General features: G+C 36.1%; 1 protein-coding gene across 5 annotated transcripts in view; it reads right to left on the bottom strand.

Annotated features, from left to right (window-relative positions):
- SPATA17 (spermatogenesis associated 17) overlaps positions 1-24,474 on the bottom strand; it is a 202,516-nt gene that overhangs the window by 120,484 nt on the left and 57,558 nt on the right. For 3 of the 5 annotated variants that reach the window (XR_013992660.1, XR_013992661.1, XM_081039202.1), the window contains exons 7-8: positions 10,519-10,722; positions 3,855-4,003 (exon numbers count right to left, since the gene is read on the bottom strand). Coding sequence is in view for 1 of the 5 variants with exons in the window: in XM_081039202.1 (XP_080895328.1) it covers positions 3,855-4,003; positions 10,519-10,722 (353 nt within the window). In the remaining 4 variants the exon portion in view is untranslated. The remainder of the gene's footprint in view (positions 1-3,854; positions 4,004-10,518; positions 10,723-24,474) is intronic. The other 2 variants (XR_013992662.1, XR_013992663.1) reach the window with 1 other exon arrangement.

Genomic DNA, 24,474 nt, shown 5'->3' with positions numbered 1-24,474 from the left:
CTTTTCTCTTCCTTTGACCTCCCCAAATATTTCAGTTACTTTTTAACAATTGTTTCTCTTTGTTCAACTTTATATATATATATATATATATATATATATATATATATATATATATATATATATATATATATATATATATATACACATATATATAAGCATTAGGGTTTGCCACTTTTTGGGGTATTCTTTTCCGTACGGGGGCTCCTGTGTCACGTAAAACTTAATCTGTACACTTTCCTCCAGTTAATCTGTTTTATGGCGATTTAATTCTCAGGTCCAGTGGAAGACCTGAACAAGGTAAAGTGTGGCCACCCTTCCAATCACTATCAAAAAATGAACACCTCCTATTTTTTGAAAAGATGTTGACACAGCTATTGAGCTGTCTGTACTCCGGTTCTCATGAAAACCTATACCAATTCAAAATAAATATCCTTACAATATGATTTAATCCTAAACTTCTCTTGACAGAGAAGCTCAACACAGTCAGATTCACTTTACCCTAAACCTGAAGAAGAATGGTGAATCCTTAGGGATCGAAGGATTTCTCTCAAGTTTAGTTCCGGTCTATAATGAAACTAAATGCCGAAGGCTGATCTAGTAAGGTAACTCCTTGATTTGAAGAACAATTGTATTAGTTTCCTATTGCTGCTGTAACAACTCAGCACAAACTTAGTAGCTTAAAGAATAGAAATTTATTATCTTAGCATTCTGGAGGCCAGAAGTTGGAAATGGGTCTCGCTGGGCTAAAATCAAGGCTTTGGCAGAGCTGTATTCCTTCTGGGGGGTCTAGAGGAGAATCCATTTCTTTAGTTTCCCCACTTTCTAGTGGCTGCCAGCATTTCTTGGTTGCAGCTTGTTCCTCCATCTTGAAGTCCTTGTCACATGGCATCACTCGACTTTGTATGTAGTCAAATACCTTTCTGCCTCCCTCTTCCACTTTTAAGGACCCTTGTGACAAGACTGGGTCCACCCAGATAATCCAGATAACCTCCCCATTTTTAAATCCTTAACCACATCTGCAAAGTCCTCTTTATAGGACTTTATCATATAAGGGAACAGTCACAGGTTCCTGGGATTAGGCTGTCAGCTCTGTAGGAGGGCATTATTCTGTCTAGGAGAACACAGATGGACATCGGCTTCTTTTGCCATGTCCTAAACCCACTGCACTTTGGATACGGTTGTAGTCTGCATAATTGTAGTCTCCAGGAGTCAGCCAGGATGCTTACAGTGAATAGGGGTATTAACTTCTAGGACCTCAGTTCCTCTCAGAAGACTTGAGTGAAGCCTCTATTGCCTGATTTATGATCACCCGTTCTTTTCCATCTCTGCCATTCTGATGGGGAAATTAAACACGTACTTTGAAGGCTCTGGTGCCATCGTGGTCTTCCATTTCTCCCACCTCTTAATAATAATGACTTCTTTCCCCACTTATCTAGGCAACTTGCACTGTCCCATTTCACATCTAAAAATATATACATATATAATTGCACATGCAAAAAAGTAAATACCTGCGTAAGACATACAAGAAATGGTTAACAGCCAGTGCCTCTAAAAAACATGTGTTGCGGTTTCCGTTTTTAAAAAGTAAATAAGCCCTCCTTTTTTTATTTGTTTTTTAAGTGAATTTGAGCAGATTGAGTAAAGCAGGGAGGTTGAAAATTCCTTCATGGAAACAGATGAAAACATAGGCTGTAAAGGGGAATGGAAGCATCTGAGCCTCTCTAGAGCACAGTTTCCTATGGAATGTGGAAGATTTGCTAAAGAAAGGAGCGTAGATCGGATCCTAAATGGCCTGTGTCTTGCAGTAAGGAAGTAACGTTTTTCCTGGAGTTGATAAAAAGCCATTTGAAAGCATTTTGGCTAAATAAATGTTTGCTTAAATTTCTCTAGTGTAATGGTAATATGCTGAATGGGCGTACCACTGGGCAGACCCAGGCAGGCTTTGCACGTCAATTAAAAGCAGACATTGTAAGTGCCTAAATTAGAGTAGTAGACTGGAAAAGAGGGGCTGAATTTGAGAGCTACTTCAAAGGCAGGATTTGAGGAGCAGGACAATGCTGTAAAAGGGAGAACAGGCTAACTCGCGAGTCCCTTTCCTGGGCAGATGGCTGGTGCTGCAAATCACACTCAAGGCCAAAAATACCAGGACAATGTGGGACATACTGAGTTTGGGACATCTGGTGGAGATGCACACAGAGCTGGCAATGGAAAAGACAAATCTGGAATGCAGGAGTAAGGTCTTCGAGATTTAGAGAAATCATTGGCATAGAGGTGGGAGTTGATGTCTTCCAAACAGAAGCGATCGGAGAGATTATGTACACAAAGAAGAAAATACAGAAAGAAGACAGTAAAGAAAAAGAGTGGCATATTGAATGCGGCCGTCACCTTAGTTCTATCGCACTACCTTTCACCAGAATTACTGCAATATTCTCCAAATGGGTTTCAGTCCCTCCAGCATATTTCTTCTTAAATACATCTGTCTCACAATCAACAAATTCATATTCTTTTTATAACATCCTCTTACTCAAAAGCATGAAATAATTATCCATTATCTACTGATAATGTACCGTTGGCCCTGAAGTCTCACACAGTTTTACTTTCTACTGTATTTCACATAAAACTTAGTTTCAAACAAATGGGTCTTCTCGTTATTCTGTGAACTTTTCCTACCATTACTATTTTTTTTCATACCATCAACCTGCTTTTATTGTTTCTCTTCTTTTCCCTATCAAAACCTAGATCATCAGAGACTAGAGCAAACTCTACAAAAAAAAAAAAAAAAAAGTCATGGCACTTATGGTCTTTCACACACTCTTGACCATTTTGAGTAGCTTTCCTATAGTCATTCCTCAGAATTTCATTAGGATTTCTGGTTCACTTTAAAGCTAGAAGCACAGAAGATCCATGAGACCAGAGACTGTCAATCTCCCTCGGGCCTATCTCCCTAGAGCCTAGACCTACAACAGACACGTAAGCATTTACTGAATCAATCAACATCCCTCCATATTTCTCACAATATCTAGCTGAGAGCTTTTCACATAAAAGGTACTCGGCAATTACTTACTAACTGCTTATATAATATCCTGGCTTCATATATAAAGATATATGATTAAGGAAAATCATTTTCTTCAAGAAGGCATGAGAAAATGGAATAAGTATTTTTAGGAACAAGAATAAACAACCAAAGCTTTCAAATGACTTCCAAAAGGACCCCTCTGGATCCACACTTTATGTGTAAAATATTACTGTTCTACTTCCTATGCTTATTTTAAAGAACATATAAAAAAAGAAAAAAAGAAACAAAAAAGAAAATTAAAAAACATATTAAAGATTGTGATATAATAAGATGAGGTCATACTGGAGTACAGTGGTCCCCTACTCCAATATAACTGGTGTCATATATATGTATACCAGGGGTGCCAAAAAAATGTATACAAATGGACACTTTGGTCAGTGTTGCTCAAGCAGTAGTTCACTGTCATCAGAAGTGTCTGGACGCTGATGGTAACCACTTTGAGCACTTCTGTAATTGCAGAAGTCAAATGTGACTTGTATTCATCTTTTGTTATTGGTATATATTGAATATTACAATTTTAATAGTTTTCCTTTCTTAAACTGTGTACATTTTTGGCACCCTCTGTATACACACACACACACTCACAATCCATACTGTCATCAATGTTGACCTTATTTAAAACATCTGCATGTTGAACAATGGTTGCTTCTGACAGGTCAAGGGTGACTTTACCTTTTCTCACAAATAAAAGAATCTCTACAATGTTAGGAAATAGAAAATATTAGATAACTTAAGGCACCAAACGTGGTACCGCTATTTTTTTAAGCTGAGAACTCACATATTGTCATGAATGTTTTTGGTCCATTCTTGTCTTCTGAAGTCCTCTCTGGCTGCTTTTAACTCACTGATTGGTTCTTCCGACCGCAAAGTTGGCTCTAAAGGCTTGTAGCGCTGCTTCAATACTTCAGCAATGTCACGGAAGGGTCCCTGACAAGACAGAGGAGGTAAATATTTTATTGTGGGGAATTTTTTATCACATTATGGTTGACCAGGGTTACTGAATATCTACAAAGAACAGCAAGTTTACTAAGTTATTTTTAAGGAACAATTTGTTTTTTCCTGAATTAGAAAATACATGACATAAGAACACACATCTTCAAGAAACGTTCACACTAGTATAAGTGATTATACTAAATTCTTTTAAATTAAGCAGAATTTTCCTCACATCAGAAAAGTTTTTATGCTAGAACTGGTAAACTTGTCATTAAAGGTTGCTTAGCTTTCTAATTTTAAAAAGCATGTTTCTTCTTATATAATTTTAAAAGAATTATCTCCTTTTGGAATAAGTAAAGATATTAAAAATGATTCGGAGCATAGCTTCCAAAGGGCACTCCTATAAACAGAAATAGGATACCAAGTGTTTTCTCATTAAAATAAAGCTTTTAGGTGAATGCCAAATCTTATATTTAATTGGTGCCCCCCAAAACATAGAAGGGCCCTATTTTTAATTATTTTAAGTGTTCTTTATTTAAAATTCTAAATTTTATTGCTTAACAACTTTGATATAATAACAACCATTTAATCACACAAATATATAGCAGAGGAAAGTCCAGAAGCTGCAATTGTGAAAAATGATTTATAACGTGTCCTACCTTTAAATTAGTAGTGACTTATACTAGTTACTAGAATCCGCTGGCCGTCTAATTAGCATCATATAGAGCACAACACAAATCAGAGGTGGCTTGAGATTTTGCTGTGCCATCAATTACTATTGTTTTCTTTTTTCACTACTATTGTGCACGAGAGAAGTGATATAAAATGGACAAAGATTTCTAATCATATTCTCATCATTAAAGATCTCGTCTTTAAATAGGTTATCACTAACAAGACACAGCTGGAGTTACTGCAAGCACTGAGTGAAGACTGTGGGCTAATAAAAAGAAATGATTCACGCCTCATTTATGTTCACTTATGTTTTACATTAATAGAAACCAATAATAGGAACCAGTTACCATAAAAGTCATGGACCGTAAATAACACAAATGGCAAATAAGTATCATCTAGTACTTTTCACAGCTGGACAGGAGGATTGCTATATTTGAAAATAGTTAATGGATTTTTATTGAAACTTTACTTTTTAAAGATACAGAAATGTGATTCCAAGTTCACGATTAAGAACTTAAATGAGGATATATGTATATGTGTATATATACATATATATTACATGTATATATACATGTATACACACACATATATATACATATACATATACATATACACAGACACATACATATATATATACTTTAGAGGTTCTTAATCTTTTACTTTCACCAATTCTGTTTTAAAAATTAATATTTGGTTGTTTTATCAGGGGTAAATTACTTCTCTAGACCTTTTTTCCTCATATATACATAATGGAATAATAACTGTCTCACAAAATTGCCCTTAAGACAAGTTAAAATAATGTAACACTTAGCATTGTACTTAGAACACAGTAAATACTCAAAAATGATACTGATGCCTTTATGATTATTTTCATTACTATTATTACCAGTGTCAAGAGGAGTTTGAAAAAGACATTCAACAGGAGCAGCATCAAATACACGAGTATAAGCCAATGGCCAAGGTTATGACTTTGAAGGGGCCAGGATTCACCAGGAGCGATGGCCTTCTCGGTGGCCAAGCTCTGCCTTCTAACCTTTGTTGGTGTATCAGCATAACACACATCCATTTGTTGACTTGTCCCACTACTTGTTCTCCAGCTCACTACCATGTTTTCCTGAAAATAAGACCTAACCAGAAAAGAAGCCCTAGCACGATTTTTCAGGATGACATCCCCTGAACATAAGCCCTAATGCGTCTTTTGGAGCAAAACTTAATATAAGACCCGGTCTTATTTTCAGGGAAACACGGTAGTTCCAATGAGCCTGGAAAATGAAAGACGGGGCACCCTACTCGAGCAGCAAAATTCAGAATAAAGACAGATTCAAGTCACCCTCTTGGAGGTTCACTACAATCTTTGTGGCCCCGATCTTCCTGGAATCATGTCCATCTTTTTATGTCTTTTGGTGCCTAGTCCATGTGTTTGTATCTGAGACAGTCGGTGTCTTGCCTTTCAGCTCAGCAGTCCTCCTCCCTGAGACTGCCCGGGTTCTTGTTGCCGAAGCTTCTGTTAATTTATATTTCTGTTGGTAGACTGACTGCCTGTTATCTCAAGGGATCCCTCATATCAATCATGTCTGGAGCGATATGGGACAAGAGTTTGGACACAGCTTCCAACTTCAGATTGCTCACTGTACTCATTTCCAAATAGGAATCATTAGAATGCCCAGACCATCAGGACTCAACTGGAAACTATAAATCTCCTTGGACCCCTAGCTAGTTTTCCAAAGTTCGACTTCCTTTGCCTCCAACCAAATCCTGATTATGAGTGTAATATATTTATATTCTTTTATATTCTTAATAGCCCATGACACTTTACAGTCATCTGGCATTTTAAATTTTTACTCAGAGCTTAAATAACAATGAAGTTATTTCTTAAACTTACAACAATTATCTCATGCATTTAAGAAATTCACTCCAAAAGTACAGATTGACTGTCAGAGTATAAATATTATCAGGCGGTCTATAGCATATAAAAATCTCTTCAATGTTGTATATACCTTTTTATTATTAGGTTACATATAGGAAATGCAGTTTAGTCCACAATATTAAAAGTCCTAATATAACCCCAAGTAAAAGCACAATATTAAAAATCCCATTCTGTGAAAACAGAAAAAAAAGGGGGAAAGAAATTTTTAAAAAAAGAAGGGAAGAAAGAGACAAAGGAAGAGAGAATACAGTGGGAAGAAAGAAAAATGGATTAAGGAAGAATGGGAAGGAAGAGAGGACGAGATGGGGTGGAGGGGAGGGAGGAGGACCAGGGATAAGAAGGAAGGAGGTAGGAAAAGAAAGAAAGGGGAAAATAAGGGAAGAGAAAAGAAGGAAAAAAACAAAGAAGGGAACAGGAAAATAAATATTAGTAAGGAACATTATTTTGTGGTATGCTAGATAAATGTAATTGTGTGTGTGTTCATGTGTGTACACATATGTATATATATGCGTGTAAAAGTATACACATATAAGTATACACGTATATATTTGCATAAGTATACATATATACACACACACACATACACATACCATGTTTCCCCAAAAATAAGACCTACTCCAAAAATAAGCGCCAGTTAAGATCATCAGTCAGACGTGCATTTAGTATGTTATGACGAGGTTCCAGAAGATGACATGACTGTATTTGAATAAATATAGATGGTTGTACATGAAAAAAATAAGACATCCCCTGAAAATACACTTTAATGCGTCTTTTGGAGCAAAAATTAATATAAGACCTGGTCTTATTTTTTGGGAAACACAGTATATATACACATATATATATATAAGTATACACATGCACATATATTATATATATATATACACATACATAAATATACACACACACCTATACATATACACATATACAATATATATACAATTTTCTATGTATACTATTTTCCACATATACATACACATATACTTATATAATTGTATATATATATTTTCTGTACCTTCATATTATACCATTGTGATATAATAAGATACATACAGAGGGTGGCAAAAAAATGTATACACATATTAAGAAAGGAAAAAAGTGTATTAAAATTACACCGATGGTAACCACTTTGAGCACCTCTTGTAATTGCAGAAGTCAAATGTGACTTGTATTCATCTTTTGTTATCACTATATATTAAGTATCACAACTTTAATACAGTTTTCCTAACTGGTTTGAATTGCTGGGCACCCATTTGGTAGCCAGAGAATCAGGGAACTGGTTGTGGTTTTGGAAAACACCCCATCATATATACTCGTACATATATATCGTCCACATGTATTAAATAAATGTATATATGTATCTTCTATATGGATATATAACCATTTATATATATATATATATATATATATTATGTACATACATATTGTCCACATATATCTTTTATACAACTATATGTATAACATGTTTCATGTACATTCTCATTATACTAAATACATACATGCATATAAATGTACATATAAACAGAATGGTATGGGGGGAAGCCATGCAAAGTAATAAAAGTGGTTGTATTGAGAAAAGTGCATTAATAGAGATGAAGAGTGAATACAAACCATATTACAAAAGCATAAAAAAATCAAAGCAGTGAAGCTAATGTGAAATATCGATATTATAAGACTCAAATAAGCTAGTATTAAATGAGTCATGGTTCATGTTGTGAACACCCGACAGTGTGGCAGTTTGGTTTGAATGACCTCTAGAGTGTTCCAAACTCAGAAACATTTATATACCCAAATCTTATTAATCCCATATAATTTCATGTTTCCTATGAAGCTGCATGTAGAATTACTCTATAAATGCCATGTAGTGCCAACAGCTATTCCAGTGAAGACAGCATGAAATATGGAATATTTGCTATTCAATATACAATGTTATCTGACACTTAGCAACCATTGAACACTCGATACATATGCAATGGACATAGTAGAGTTATTTTTTCTTTATAGAATAAGTAATGCATGCATTGCTCATTTAGATGGCATATATAAAAACATTACTTGCATTAATAGAAATAGTTATACACATAACTCAAATGGTAAAAAATTCAGTTACTTATAATAAAAATTCATTTTATATTTGTCTTTAGAACTATTTTAAATGCCTTATTGGAATATTTGTATAACCCATGTTTTGAAAGGAATAATGAAACCATACTCTGAAGATAGGTTCCAAAATAAACTAAAATATTTCCCATTATCTCTCTTGGCTCCCTTGCTGAATTCCACCTTGCTTGCCACTCTATTTCAAAAACACGAAGAATTTTCATCTTCTGTGTCTTTTTTTGATAAATAGATTAGTTTAAAAATAATTAAGAATATTGATATAAAATATTTTCTTATAAAATGAGTGAGAGATGAGGAAAAAGAGAGAGTCCAGAGGAAAAATTATCTTTATAGATTTTTCAGTCATTTTTTTATAGCTCTCTCTATAATACAGTATAAACAATCAGTTAGTAGTACTAATTATTGGTTAGTAGTTTTGAGAGACCAAAAATACACAAATAAAGGGAATTAAGGACCCAATTATATAGAGAGTGGAAACACAAAACATCACAAATAATTACAGCAATAATTTTTATTTATGGCATACAATGCAGGTTGTCTTACTACAAGGTCGATCAGATGGTTGAGTGTGTGAAAGGCAGTCTCTAAGATGACCTGGGATCCCTGATTCCTGGTATTCATGCCCTTGCATGGACTGGACTTTTTCTTGTCTAACAAACAGAACATGGCAGAATGAGATGTCACTTGTGGCATTAGGTCATAAAAAGGCTGTGGTTTCTGTTTTGAGAGCTCTGTCTTACTCTTTCTTAGATCGCTCACTCTGAGGAACGCCAGCTGCCATGTTTGAAGACATAAAAACAACCAATCTTCAGAGTGACCTTGGTAATGGGTTTCCCCACCCTCTTCTTCTCTGCACAGCTGAACTTTCCTATGAAATCACAGCCTTGGCTGACACCTTGAATGCACCTTTCTGAGTGATCTTGAGTCAGAGGCACTCACCTAAGCTGTTCCTACAATGCTGACCCACAGAAACGGTGAGGTAAAAACTATGTGTTAGCTTAAGCCACCAGGTTTTGGAGTAATTTATTGCACATCAAGAGATTAACAGACACAACTGTTTGCAGGGAACTAATAGGAGTTTGGGGAGCTTGGCAGTGTGAACCAAAAATAAATCCACTTCTGGCTTCATGCGACCTGGTGGCAGGTGTCTAGTCCGGTTTAAATGCTGATTAAAATGATGGAACTCTTGCTCTCTGGGGCTTTCCAGACAGTGACAATCATCTCCCAACACACCCCACCCCACCTTTCGCCCTAGAACTTCATTTGCCAGTCCCATTTTATTCCAATCCATAGAAAAGATACTTTCTCTCTCTGCTTGACTCTTCCATTGTTTTGAGCCCTCTCTAATTTACACTTTCTAAAGTACTCAAACTTACACTTTTTAAATCACTCAAACTTAAATGATGTTTACAATTGTATATCAAGATATGGATCACCCGACGAGAGATTAAATATATTTGACGATACATAAGATTTTTCTAGCAACAACAGTTTATAACAAGCACTGCTATCGCAATACTTTTACATAAAAAGTTAGATCCTAGCTCCAAACCCTATGTGGTAACTTCATCATGAAAAATACAGTACAATACCAAAGAAATGTTTGATTACTTCCTTGATACATATTTTAAACATACTTTATGTTTATTATTTCAAAGTAGATTCTGTGAAAAATAATTTTCCTTTCTTGGCACAATGACAAAACAACAGCAACTTAACAAACAAACAAACAAACAAAAAACCAGCAAGGATACAATGATTGGCAGAATTCTTACAGAGGAGCAATGAGTACCTGACACTGTTTCCTATCAATGGGTGGCAGAAATTCGGACCGAGGAAAGGATCGAGCACTAGTACAAGCCAGCCAGCTGCTGAGCTGGGTGGAGCGCGTGGGCTTCACCTGAGATCTTCGGTGTGTTAAAGGCTTTGCCTTCTGTAGCCTCAGCTCCCACGGATCAGGCTCCTTTCTGAACGGTGAATTGTATATGCCTGGAATCTAAAGAAAAAGAAATTAAGTTTGATTATTTTTTATCTGTAAGTAAAAGGAAGATAAAGTGGAATTCTAAAATGTTTCATTTGTTTCAGGACTATTTTACACTACCACTGTAATTCTGAAACGGAAGGTGAATTTCAGATTTATCGAAGGAGATGGCACACTCGTGCTTTGTCTTCACTCCAGACCAACAACTGCAGAACCATTGAAGGTTGAAGACTAAATATGCTGAAAACGGCTGAGCTATAGTTTCTATCTGCCGCACAGGACGTATTTTATATCATTGTACTTATGAAAAATACACGCAGCAGGATCTTAAGTCGTTTATTTTGTATTCTAACCATTAACTATGTATATGTACATGTAACCACACCTGTACATCACACATTCACTCACACAAGCTCAAGTACATATGTTCGAACCAGTTTCATGTATGAAATATGGACTCAATGAATATTTGATTGTTTGAGTGATGATTTATTACACAATGTAATTAATGGAAGCTATTTTAAGTACTTCAAAATAATAATCAAAGTGAATACAGACACACACACACACATATACGGTATCATTTAAAATAATGTCCTGTAGTTTGTGTTCATGTGGTCTGAGACTGTACTTCTGTAGTGTCACATTACCCTTGCTGTTCCATCATTGACCTTGTCACATTGCGTCAAAATAGTCAAGACTTACTTGGCACAACACCTGCTATGCAACAGAGGTTCAATATATGTATATATGACACATGTTAAATTCAAGTTCAGCAGATGTCCATTTTCTGAAAATTCAATGGTGTTTGAATATAAAACCATATTTTGATACCCTTTTAATATATACAAATGCATATTCATAAGGAAGAGTTACATTTTAAAGGACAATGTGATTTGTTTGGTTGCTCTGCAGACACTCTAGACTAATGTAAGAAATGCATCTATTGAACCTGTTTTTCCTGAAAATGTGCTTTGCTCTCATGCCACCATCATATCCACAAATATTTCTGGTTGCTACATTACATTTACCTCCTGCAACCAGTTCCAAAGTATTATGATTAATTAGCATAGTTGTCTTTGAAAAACTATTCTAGAAAATTTGATATCTGTAGCACAACACTTTCAAAGATTGTTCACCTCTACGTAATACCAGGTCAGGCTACATGCAGTTCCCTATCCCTAACACTTCCTGGGTAGCCTGGGGATAACTCTATCACAGTACCTATCACATTGCTCCATTCTTATCTTTGCGTGTGTTATTCTTTGCGTATGTCAAGGCACTCAAAAAATGAATGCTAAATGCTTATCTAGAACAACAATGCACCATGCAGAAAGGCACATGAAGCCTCTCTTTTCACTCGTTTTCCAAAGACACATAAATATGTTAGTAGAATGTTTGAGGTTTATTTCAAAATCCTATGACTTCTTTCAAAGAAGTTATAGATTATATACCCTTTTATTTGTTTTTTTAAAAACATTTTTATTAAATTTATTGGGGTGACATGGGTTAGTAAAATTATATAGGCTTCAAGTGTTTCAATTTGCTTTTGAGCACATTGTGATTGAGAATCAAATTACCACAGACCCACTTGAGTCATCTCCAACTCAACTATGTTATAATCAAGAACCGAATTTTATTAGATAAAATAAAATTAATGTAAACATATTTACATATTTTAAAAATATTTTGAATTGGCTCTTCTTTGAAATGTTTTTTCCTCTATATAATTTATACAAGAAAAAACTGTTGGAAACATTATAGGCAATTGTTTCAACCATTTTTAATGTTACGTTAACATTCTCTCACTATACTATTAAACATAGAACAAGGTAGATACATAAACAGATAGTTAAATGATCTTAATAAAAGAAAAAAAAAGATATATATACATATATATTCAAAACAGCTTTCAGCAGATAGTAACTTGAGTGAATGGTAATTTTTAAGATAATTTTAGGATGCTTTTCTATGATGAAAATGTATCAATTGTAATGAGAAAAAAACAATAAATATTATATTAAAAAGACTGTTCTGACATAAAATATAACTAAATCTACATAGTGTCTGAAAGAGATATAAGAAAAAAACATTCTGTTTAGTGATTATCTAGTTAAATGAAGTCTGTTAGTTTATCATTTCCACAACCTTATAGATTTAAGTAGGAAAATACACAATTTAACTAGATTATAATTTATGCTTTAAAATATCTATCTACCTGAATAACTGCTACCAGCTATTAACTTTACCCACATTAGAAATCTTCTTTGATCTTCTCCATTTGCATGCACATGTATACATAGGCTAGATGGGAAATGCAAATAGATCAGTAGACATGATAGCTTTCTTAAATTATATTTTGCAACCTATATGGAGACCTCCTCATGTGTATTCTCTTTGCAATTTAAATCAAATATAGATAGAAAATATATTTTAATTGAATTTAAAATGTATCATTTAAAATCTTCAAGGTGTCAGTATTTTGGAAATTAATTTAATACATTTGCTAACTTAACGATGGTGATCAAAGTCCAGCCTTCCCTCACTCCCTATTTATTTAGACTGATACAGTATTCATTTAATTATTATTCTTTAAGTAAATGAAACAACCTTAACTTACTACTGTCTCAAGTGCTGTATTTCATAATTTGTAATCCACTTGTGAGTAATGGTTTGTTGTTGATTTTAAAAAATATTACTATGAGTCACAAAAGACAAAGTTAATCCTAAGAGACTCTGACATATTTTTCAGTTTTCACATTTTTCACAACTTAGAAGGGCTACTGCCAAGCTAGCTTTTGGGACTTCATTTTCAGCAATAATTTTCTAGAGTGACCAACACTATGGGGAAATCTGTGCTAACTGTTTGGAAAAAAAAGAAAGCCTACAACTGAGTTATTTGCAGTACTGTCATGCTAACATTCAACTCAATAAGACCCAGGAAATCTCAGGAGAGGACTCTGCTAATAGCTTCTTACTGACCTCCTTGCATTAGGCCCGGCTGCTGACTGGTGGCCCAGTGGTGAATACGGCAAATGAGGTGTGAAAGCACTGATTTTTTTTAAAGGCTATGATTCTGACTCGTCAAAAGGGAAAAAAAAAAAGGCAATGAGTTATATAATAGATATATATTTTTCTTGAATTCCCTCCTCCAGACCCTTCATCATGGGAACTTAAGCATGACCTAGAATATTAATTATGGCAGGTTGAGCACCGAGGAAATGTACCGTTTGTTACCCAGTCACCCTTAGCATTACATTAATAATTCGAACTATTCCATATTTCTAACAAACTATCCATTGGCTCTTTTTGTCTCAGTTTTCATTCTTACACTTAAGTGCTATATGGGAAAGCACTTTCAAAACGCAATGGATTTGAAAACAAATGGATATACTCTTTTATATTTGGAGTATCTGCTATTTTATCTCATGAAGAATGTTTTTATGGTCATTTTCCACTCAGACACTGACCTTTATTTTGTAATTGCCTGGGGGAAGCCATGTTTAATTTTTTTTCCCTTCTCTTTGTTATTGAGGTTTACTTTTAAAACAAGTTTCTGTAAAATAAAAAGAATTTGAAACAGGACTGTGTATACCTATATTACGCAAAGTACAATTACCAGTGTTTCAATGTCGTATTTTACCATAGGAGAATAACAATTTCTCATGATTTCAAAGTCACTGCTTATTTCAGGAATGAGGAACTATTAAGTATACGGGATAGGTGGGAAAATTCACGTTTTATTTTTGTTAATGACAATTTCACAGCAAACAGGAGTCCCCGATTGCCCCCCACAAGGAACAAAATCAAAAAGGATTTTCTTGCTCCGTGATTCAGAATTTGTCAATACTGGGAGAGTCAAACTGTTTCAAAAGGAGGGCTGTCTACAATATGTGTGAGTGTTAAGTTTTAATAAAAACTGCTTTTTAAGAAATAAGACACTAAGCAAGCACAGAAGAGCAGGAAAAGGAAAAGTGGGCCAGAGACCTGTGAATTAGATATTTGCCGGGGAGGAGATTGCTGAATCAACACTGACCAATGCACTTCGTCATAATTATCAGGACATACTAGTACCAGGGGACTGATAAAAACCCCACTCAGCAAATAATTGCCCTGCTGTTAGGAGACAGTCAGAGTGTTAACACACTGTCACAGTCCAGCGTTTAGTAAGATATTCTACATTCAATTACTCTTGCTGAGAACTAAAAGGCAACGTGGTCATTTCTCAGAGACGGCAGTTATGCTGCCACATGCATTTCAGACAATAGTGGTGTTAACCTCAGACACAGTACCCCAGATGGAATAAGAATTCCATGGAAACATCAGGGATCCACAAAGAATATGATTGGTATAGAACTTAGATCTCTGTAAAACAAGGTTTCTTTTAAAAAACTATTACTGATTACAAATGCTTTTTTTCTGTTCTTTTAGTTAAGAAACAGAATTTTTAAATGCTCTGAGTCAAATTATAGATGGGTCACATCAAATGTAGACCCCCAGATGTAGCTGGCTTCTTTAGGGTAACAAATGATTTTTATAAATCATTTTGCTATCTTAATCACTATTATCACATATTAAAATATTCTCATGAAATATTGATAAAAATGAAGAAATTTAAATAAGATACCATTCTCTACATAGTAATTCAATTCAATAATATTAAGCATCTACTAACTTAGAAACAGTTTGCTGGATTTAAGGTGGGTACAGAGATGAATGAAAAGTGACTGGCCCATCATGCCCTTCTCCGTGGTGGGGGAGGGTGGGATTAAGAGAATGATTTTGTGACTGACAAAAACATAACAAGCCTGTAATAAGTGTCCTTTAATAACTGTTGTGAAAGAGGTATACACACCAAAGGCTGTAGTAATGGTGTATATCGTTTAGAAAACTCTGGAAAAAGTATCTGAATTTGTGCTAAAGATGAGTAGAATTTTGGCAATCAAAAAAAAAGGGGGGGGGGAGTTTTCCAGGCTAAGGTCAGGGTAAAATAAAGACACATTATGGGAAAACACAGGGTCACTGTTCACTGAATATTATGTGGGCCAGTTTAAGCCGGAGGCTATAGTCAGAGATGAGTATGCAAAGATAAAGTCGGTCTAAACCCTAGGAGGCTGCAAGACTGCATTTAATTCTTCATATAATGAGGATCTCTTGATTTTCCTATTCTCCTTTAGCAGGTAAACTCAGGAGAAAGTCTGAAGCAGGCTCCGCTGTTGCACGAAGCTCACAGAAAAACAGACTCCATAGAAACACACGCAAAAACCACACTTTGAAGACACAGACAAGCACCAGAATTAGACTTGGATATGGCAGAGGTGTTGTAATTATCAGACCGGGTATTTAAGTCAACTCTGATTAATAAGCTAGGGGATCTACTGGATAAAGTAGACAGCGTGAAGAACAGATGGTTAATGTTAGCAGAGAGATGGACATCTAAAAAGGAATGGGGAAAAAATACTGAGGATCAAAAACATTGCAACAGAAACGAGAATGCCTTGGGTGGATTTATTTGTAGACTGGACATAGCTGAGGAAGGAATCTCCGAACTTGAGCATATAGCAACAAAAACTTACTAAATAGAAGGACAAAGAGAAAAAAAAAAATCTGATGAAAATGGAACAGAATGTCCAAGGATGCTAGGACGTATCAAAGGAGACGTCATATGCAATGGGAATACCAGGAGGACAAGGAAGTGAGAAAGGTAGAGAAGAAATATTTGCAGTGATGATAACTGAGAACTTCCCCAAATTAATGTCAGACACCAAATCACAGATCCAAGAAGCTCAGCGAACAACAAGCAGGATAAGGGCAAACAAACAAATACACAAACCACAGGTACGCACATCATATTCAAACTTCAAAAAATCAAAGATAAATCTTATAAGTGGAGGGGATAAACACCTCACCTATGGAGGACCAAAAATAAGAATTATAGCCAACTTCTCAGAAACCACGCAAGCAAGATGAGAGTGAAATGGAATATACCGCCCAGAGTGAACCCTAATGTAAGCTATGGACTTGGGATGATAATGACATATGGAGGTAAAGAATACATAGCAACATCCCCCTCAAGTTTGCTGTAAACCTAAAACTGCTTTAAAATATTCTAGTAAAAAAAATGTTAAACGCATTTAGCGTATAACACAACAATTTCATTCCTGGGACTCTACCCAGGAAGAGAGATGAAAATACATGTCCACACCAAGACATGCATACAGATGGCGATAGCAGCATTATTTATAGAGGCCAAAAATTGGAAACAACCTCAATGTTCATCAACAGGGTAACAAATTACTGAATATGGTAATTCACAGAATGGAACACTATTCAACAAAAAAGAGACATGAAATGCTGACACATGGCATAACCTGGAAGAATCTCAAAAACAATATGCTAAATAAAAGAAGTTCGATGCAAAAAACATGTGCCGTATCTTTTCATTGATGTGAAATGTCCAGAAAAGGCAAATCTAGATAGAGGTATGGAGTCATGGGCTATACGGGAAATTTCTGCAGCTCCTCTCAATTTTGCCGTGAACCTAAAACTGCTTTAAAACAAAGTCTATTAGAGGAAAAAGTAAATGGTGCCATCAGCTCTCAGTCTGTTAAGCCAAAGGCCTGAGTAACACCTTGATGATGAGGGCTTTTCCGTCATCCCGATGCCAAACCCACCACCAAGTTCTATTAATTCTACCTCCACAATAGATCTTGAATCCATAGGCTTCTATTCATATCCATGGCCACTACCCTTGTCCAAAAAACCATCATAATTTCACCAAAGTACTTCTAACTTATACTTAGTCTCTCTCCATTTGTTTTGCTTTGAACCTTTCTAATCCTCTATTAAGAAGCCAGAGAAATAAAGATTTTTTTTTTCCTTTAAGAGACTCTACAGTGTCTTTTCAGAGCACCTAAGAAAAATCTAACACTTTCTTAACAAAGGCCTTTTTTTTTCCTGTTCCCATCTCGTTTCAGCCACTCTCCCCATCCCTCCCTAAATGCCATCCCTTTAGGCCTTCTTTCATTTCCTCCGGACATTTCAGGCTCTTCCATGACTCAAATTCACCAAATACGTTTTTTTTTCCATCTGCTTATTTCATTTGTCTGACAAAGTTATGCTCATCCTTAAAAATTCACATTAAATATTGCTTCTTTAGAAAGACATTTTGTGACCCCCATACACATTGCCCTATTCTATTTTTCTTCTCAAAATCCCGTTTATGTTCTTCATGGCACTAGAACCTTTAATTATACACATACATGACTGTTTGTTTAATCTATTGCCCCACTAGAATTTAAGCTCAGTCACAACAAGAAAAGTTCCTATTTTCTTGATGTCTATATGCTTAAGTTTGTTCTTATCGCTGGCCACACGTAAAGGTCATTTTGGGATCATGAAAACACGAATACCCAAGCTTGATCCTAGGCCAACCCAATCAGAATCTTTGCAGTGTGTGTCTGGGCACATCCATTAGTATAATTTTGTTCTTGAAAGGTGGGGTGCAGGCAGAGTTGAGAAATCCTGGTTTCTTGCCTACCTCAGAATAGACAACCAATCCATGTGTATGTGAATAAATGAAAAAAGTCTGTAAAGGAGGCGAAAATTGCTTATTCAGAGGTAAAAAGAATGAGCAGCGGAAATAGGAGAATACCATGGACAGGAAATATTCCATAGAAACAGAAGAAAAACACATTGATAGTAAGTTTATTGTTAATAAGAAGAATATAAGAGAATGTGGAGTTACAGAGAAGCTTGGGTTTTGCACCCAGGCAAGGAAGAAAGAAGGTAGAAAGAAAGAAGAGCACTTATGTAGGAATGTTGCTGTTTTGGAGTTATTAAAATTGAGCTTCCCACAAATCACTCAGCTTGGAACTTTGGAAAAAGGTCATGGCTAGCAACTGTTGTGTTTTCAAATAAAAACAGCTGGAGGTGTGAAAATGGATGGGGTCTCTGAGGGGGAGAATGTAAGGAATACAGGAGAAAGTCTTAGGAGTCTGTATCTACAGACATACCTTGGAGACAATGCAGGTTTGGTTCCAGACCACTGCAATAAAGCAAGTAGCACAATAAAGTGAGTCACACACATTGTTTAGTTTCCCAGTGAATAGAAAAGCTATGTTTATGGCATAGTGTGGTCTAACAAGGGTGCAATCTCACATTATGTCTGAAACACAACATGCATACGTAAAAAATGCTTTCTTGCTAAAAAATATCCACTATTACCTGAACCTTCAGAGAGTTGTAATCTTTCTGCTGATGGTTGCCACAAACCTTCAATTTGTAAAGAATGCAATATCTTTGAAATGCAATAAAGCAAAGCACAATAAAGGGGGGTACCCCTGTGTCAGAAATAAGTGGGAAAAGAGAACCCATGAAGGACACCCAAAGAGTAAACGGCAAGGGAGGAGACAGGGCACCAGGGAGGAGACGTTTCCTGAAGAAGGCAGCTGTGTCAGGTGCTAGGGAGGAGGGAAGCACCATGGGAACAGAGAACACACCACTGGAGTGGTAGCTAGAAAGTGACAGGTGACCTCTGCAGGAGCAGGTCCTGTTCCTGTGGCACAAGTCATATCCTAACTCAATGATTATGACGAAAGAAAAAGAAGTGGGGGCTGGTTGGAGACTTCCAAAATACAGCAATATCATAATGACTCAGAAAATCTTGGGGCGGAAACAATATCTTTTTTTTTTTTTTTAATTTTCAGTCTGGATTTTCCTTTAACCATATTGCTTTTTGAAAGACTTTCTGGGAAATCTTCCCCATTACACAATTCCTTTATCTCTTTATTTGTAAATGTCAGATCACTATCTCACTGTTCCCTGCAAGGTACCGTCTTGCTTAGGCCTGCACCTCTCCCTGACCACACCACTGCCAACGCCAGTACAGTTTCGTGTACCTGTCCTCTGACTGCTACCTTGGCAATCTCGGCAGATTTCGCTGTGATTCCTGCTTTTTCCATTTGAGTCACAGCCTTGATAGCTTCTAAATAAGTATAAAAGACTGAACTTAGTCTTGATATGGCCACGGTTCTGTGTAGTTCACATGCCTGGTGTTTGAGGGAAGGGATTTGTCTGGTGTATAACGTGGGGGAAGACATTTCCCAGAAACAAGAACACAAAGTGCAAAGAAACAGAAACTTTAAATAACTTTGATATTATGGAACTATAAATAGCCCCACAAGGTATCAAAGTAAACAAAATACGCAAGAATTATTGAGGGAGACTCAGAAGAAATGAGCAAAGACAAGGAGAGAAAGCCAAACAGAGTGTCACAAAGGCCGAAGGAGATTTCCAGATAACAGGTGTGATGAGCAGTGTACAAATCTCCGAGAGGTCCCATGAATATCTAATCAGGAGATTCCTGGGTGACTTTGTCAAGAGTGATTTTCAGGACAGCAGGGGAAATGGACCCCTAATTCCACAGTGATTTGAAAAGTCCCTATTGAGACTCCCCTAACACACAATTCCACACATTCTGAGCTGGATTATTATACATACAAACGAAGCCGGCATGACCTAAGAAAAATAGTGAAGCATGCTTTAATGACCACCGTCACCCTAGAAACCTTCCATTATACATATTCCTTTCCCCCTCTGGAAACCCAGAGCTTTTCTCTTGCTTGGTTGTTCCACAGATATTTGATTTGAAAGTGATTTCGTAGTTTGGATTTAAAAGATGAAATCCAGGACAATTAATGGCTTAAAGAAAAATACTTAGCATTACAGAAACAGGAAACTGAATGAAAATTTTCTTTTGTAAAAGAAAATGTACCAGTAGAGTGGTACATTTGTCAGACTTTATTCCCAGTGTTATATGGGGCTCTTCAGGAAACTGATTTCCCAAGAGTCTTTGAAGAAGGATTTTTTGAGCACACGGGAGAAAGCCATTTTAACTTTTATCCAAGTACAGGACTGACTGCCTCATGGGAGAACACTGTGCTGCCTTAATCCGGCGTCCAGATCCAATGACCACTTCATTTTCAGATCACTAGGCTCTCACTCAGTCTTGTTCTGTAAACCTGCTGCTTCTTGTATGGAAATTATTCATTAGGACCTATTAGGCATAGGTCGGACCTGCCCCTTTGTGATAACTGAGATGAGTGATTAGGATTTTTGCACTTTTCTGTATGTTATTCTTCAATACAAACTTTATCTTTTTAAGGTTATCTTTTGCTTTCCTATTTTGCTCTGATATCCTTGATGCCAGGGAGCCCAGAACATTCCACCATGCTTCACAACCCTGCTCTCTTTTATCCCCACTCAAACTGGAAGCCCCTCTAGTGGTTAACATAATTTGGCCACAAAATAACTAGAGGGAAAGTAATTTAATCAAGAAAAGTTGGCTAATACAATATTTTGATCAAGAAAAGGAGGTGGTCTAACATGAATAATTGTCTAGGTTTTTTATTTTTATTTTTATTTATGTCTAGGTTTTATATGTCTAGGTTAATAATTGTTTAGTTTTTTTGGGTGTACTATTGGGTTGTTTCACAAGTTTTTATGTGTTTTTAATTTTTTTTGCTTTTCAAACTTTGGGGAAATAGTACTTGTTAATCTCAGTTTCAGTCTATTATATTGTCACTGTGCTAATTGAACTAAGGAATAGGCATGGCAACTGAAATTTCTCCACAAGAGAAGACATTTGGATAGAGCAACTATTTATCTATTTGCTTTTTGGTCAAATTTTTCATGCCCAAATAATTTTCTAACAAATTAATCACAGCTCTCCTTTATATTCTTTGGCATACTAATTCTCAACTACCCTGTTATTTTTCCCGACACTTCTGATTCCCTTGCCTGTATTCCTTTCAACCTTGCCTGTGGAACTCATCTCCCCTCTATGCTAAACAACTTCCTGATGCCCCCAAACTTTTCGATAAATACATTCATTCTCTACCATTTTATTATAACTGAAGCTTCCTTCACCTCTAGAACATTACTTCCCTTGGAGCCCTACTGAGCAAAGCATTGTAGTATTCCCCGTATCACAGGTTTGCATTACCTTAGTTCCCCAATGTCACTTTCAAACCAGTACTCTTTCTCCTTCTTGTAACGTGAATAACTTTTGTCCCTCATTATGGTTATCACACACAGAATCACTGGTCATTCCCCCATACTCATGGTAGCCTTCAGCACTTAGTTCAACTGTCTTCCTTTCTGTTACATATTCTGGGATAATTTTAGGTGATTTCATCTATATATCCCAATGGTCTAGTGTCACAGTTCTTTGTTTCCTTCTCCTTTGACCTTCACCTTTACACAATGTTAGCCACACCCCCTACACCCACATCATCCAGAAGTGCTCTGTGTTCATAATTCAGTGATCTTAGCCATCAATATCTTACCTTCTTACCACAATGTTCTAGTCAGCTTGTTTCCTTACATTCTTATTCTTTTTAACCATAAGATTCATTCCCTGAAACTCAAGCCGATGGATCCCTTGTGTTTTCCCTAATCTATCGTCTCCTTTTTGCCTTCACAGTCATTTGGTTGATTATCTTAATTACTCATGTCCCTAACATCCACTGTTCTGCTATATCCACCCGGCCATACCCCAAACCAGAATCCATTCAACTATACAGTACAACTTAGTGGTTAATTAATTAAATCTGAAATTCCCACCTCCACCTCTTATTACCTCTATAATCTTAGCCTGCATTAGTAAACCTCACTGCATCATGGTTTTCTCCTCTGAAATAGCAGAACTATCTCAATAGGTTGATAAAGGTTGAATACAGCTAAAGCAGTTTGAGTAGTGCCTAACACAAAATTAGAACACAATAAATGCTAACTTTTTGTTGCAGCGGTCCTTACGAACATGGGCTCTGGAACTAGACCATCATGTACCAACACTGACCTTGGGCTCCTTACTTAAGTCTCTTTGTGCCTCATCCATAAATTGGGCATAAGAATAGTCCACGTATAGCACAGTATATGAGCATTAAAAGAGGTGATTCGCATAAAGCAGGTAGAAGAAGACTTGGCTCACAGTAAGCATTCAGGAAAATGTTAGCTGTTGTTACTATCCTTGTTCTGCATGCCTCAAGGCTACCGATAGCTGCTGGAATCCTCATATAACCAGGCAGACTGGCCACACTACATACTTGTGGATTTCAAACCTAGTGGGCTCGTAGTGCCACTAAACAACCCTCCTTCTCTGATTCTTCTTGGGATTATTTTAGAAGATCAACCAGAATTATGAGGTCCTGAAACATTAATTACTTCAACCTCCAACCTTCCCTACAAAAGTATCCATATGTGATCCCACACTTATTTTATTCCTTCCTGACATAGAGGTTAAGGTCTCCTTCAACCTGGTTAAGCGCTATGACTTTATGCTCTTCATCATATCCTTTACCACCTTTTCTGGACCCATGCTTATTTAGTAATCTCATCTCTTCCTGTATGCTCAAGCTTTCTCCCCCAGGCAGTTGTTCTGTGAACGTGTACCAGTTTACCATGATCACAAAACAACGTGTAACTCAGTGTTGAGTAGGATTTGCGCTGTATCAGAATTTCAACTGATTCTGCAAAGATGGAAATACGTAATTGATAACCAGTGCTCAGCCTGACTCCTCTCTTCATGACTCTTTTCATAACAACACAAACACACTGCCTAAGAGCTCAACCAGAAGTGTCCATGTGGGCATGCTTGCCTTCCTGTGAGAGGGCCCTGAATCTTAGCCATCCGTTTCTCACCTGACGTTAGAAAGACCTGATGAGCTAATTCACACAAGGCATTAACGGCCAACAGGGTTGCATACCTATTTATTTCAAATAAATAGAAACTTGAGGATACGATTTCAGCCATCTTCCAGGAAAATATTCTTGAGATAGGACCTTTCTCAGCTCCCTTCCAACTATAACCATAAAGGCAAAGCATGATTTTGGCAGTAGCTGGGTCTGAGTTTGAATTTCAGCTCCACACTGTCTAGTCGTATAATCTGGTTTAATACAGGGCACAAAATGTCTTTAAAAATGTTAGCTAACCCTGCACCTTTTTTTTCGTACATCAGATTTTCACTTAAGAAAACAGAGAAAATATATTTTAGCATATTATAGATATCAGTTACTAAAAATTATTATAGCTTCCAAAATAACTGTTTCATTGATAGTTTGTTTCAGTTCAAGGAACAAATAGTGAATAATTGGGATTGAAATAAAAGCTGTCTTTCTTGTTTACAATCTAAAAGTATTATAAATCAGAATTAGGATATGTATATAAACCATTAATTATTAGTCAATCAATATTACTCATGAGCCTACTGTGGTATTAGAAATCGGGGATAGTAAAATGACTTGATTGCTCTCCTTTATGAATTAACCTACATTAGAAGGAAGTAGATGTAACTATAATGCCAATGATAAATGTTACATTGAGACACAGACAGAGGAAAACAGGAAAACTCTGCCTTGGGAGGTCAGGGAAAGCTCAACAATTTTAACATTCAAATAAGAACTGACAGAGAAGTAAATCTTGGTATGGCTATATAAATAAGAATACAGGTTGAAAACATTGCACCGTTTTAATGATGAGTATAAGAGTAAAACATGATCATAAATCAACTTACGGATGGAGCATAAATATAAATAATTAATATGAGTACACTAAAATTATATTATCTTAATGATTCACAGTTTATTTCAATATTAAAACTGAAATTATATACATATGTACATATTTTAATTTAAAAGTAAATAGAAGGCAGAATTGGAAGAAGGTGGTCAAAAGGCAAAAAATTCTAGTTGTAAGATAAAGTATTA

Source organism: Rhinolophus hipposideros, assembly GCF_964194185.1.
Source record: "Rhinolophus hipposideros genome assembly, chromosome: 26".
In the NCBI taxonomy this organism is placed as follows: domain Eukaryota; kingdom Metazoa; phylum Chordata; class Mammalia; order Chiroptera; family Rhinolophidae; genus Rhinolophus; species Rhinolophus hipposideros.
This window is presented reverse-complemented; position numbering and strand designations above follow the sequence as displayed.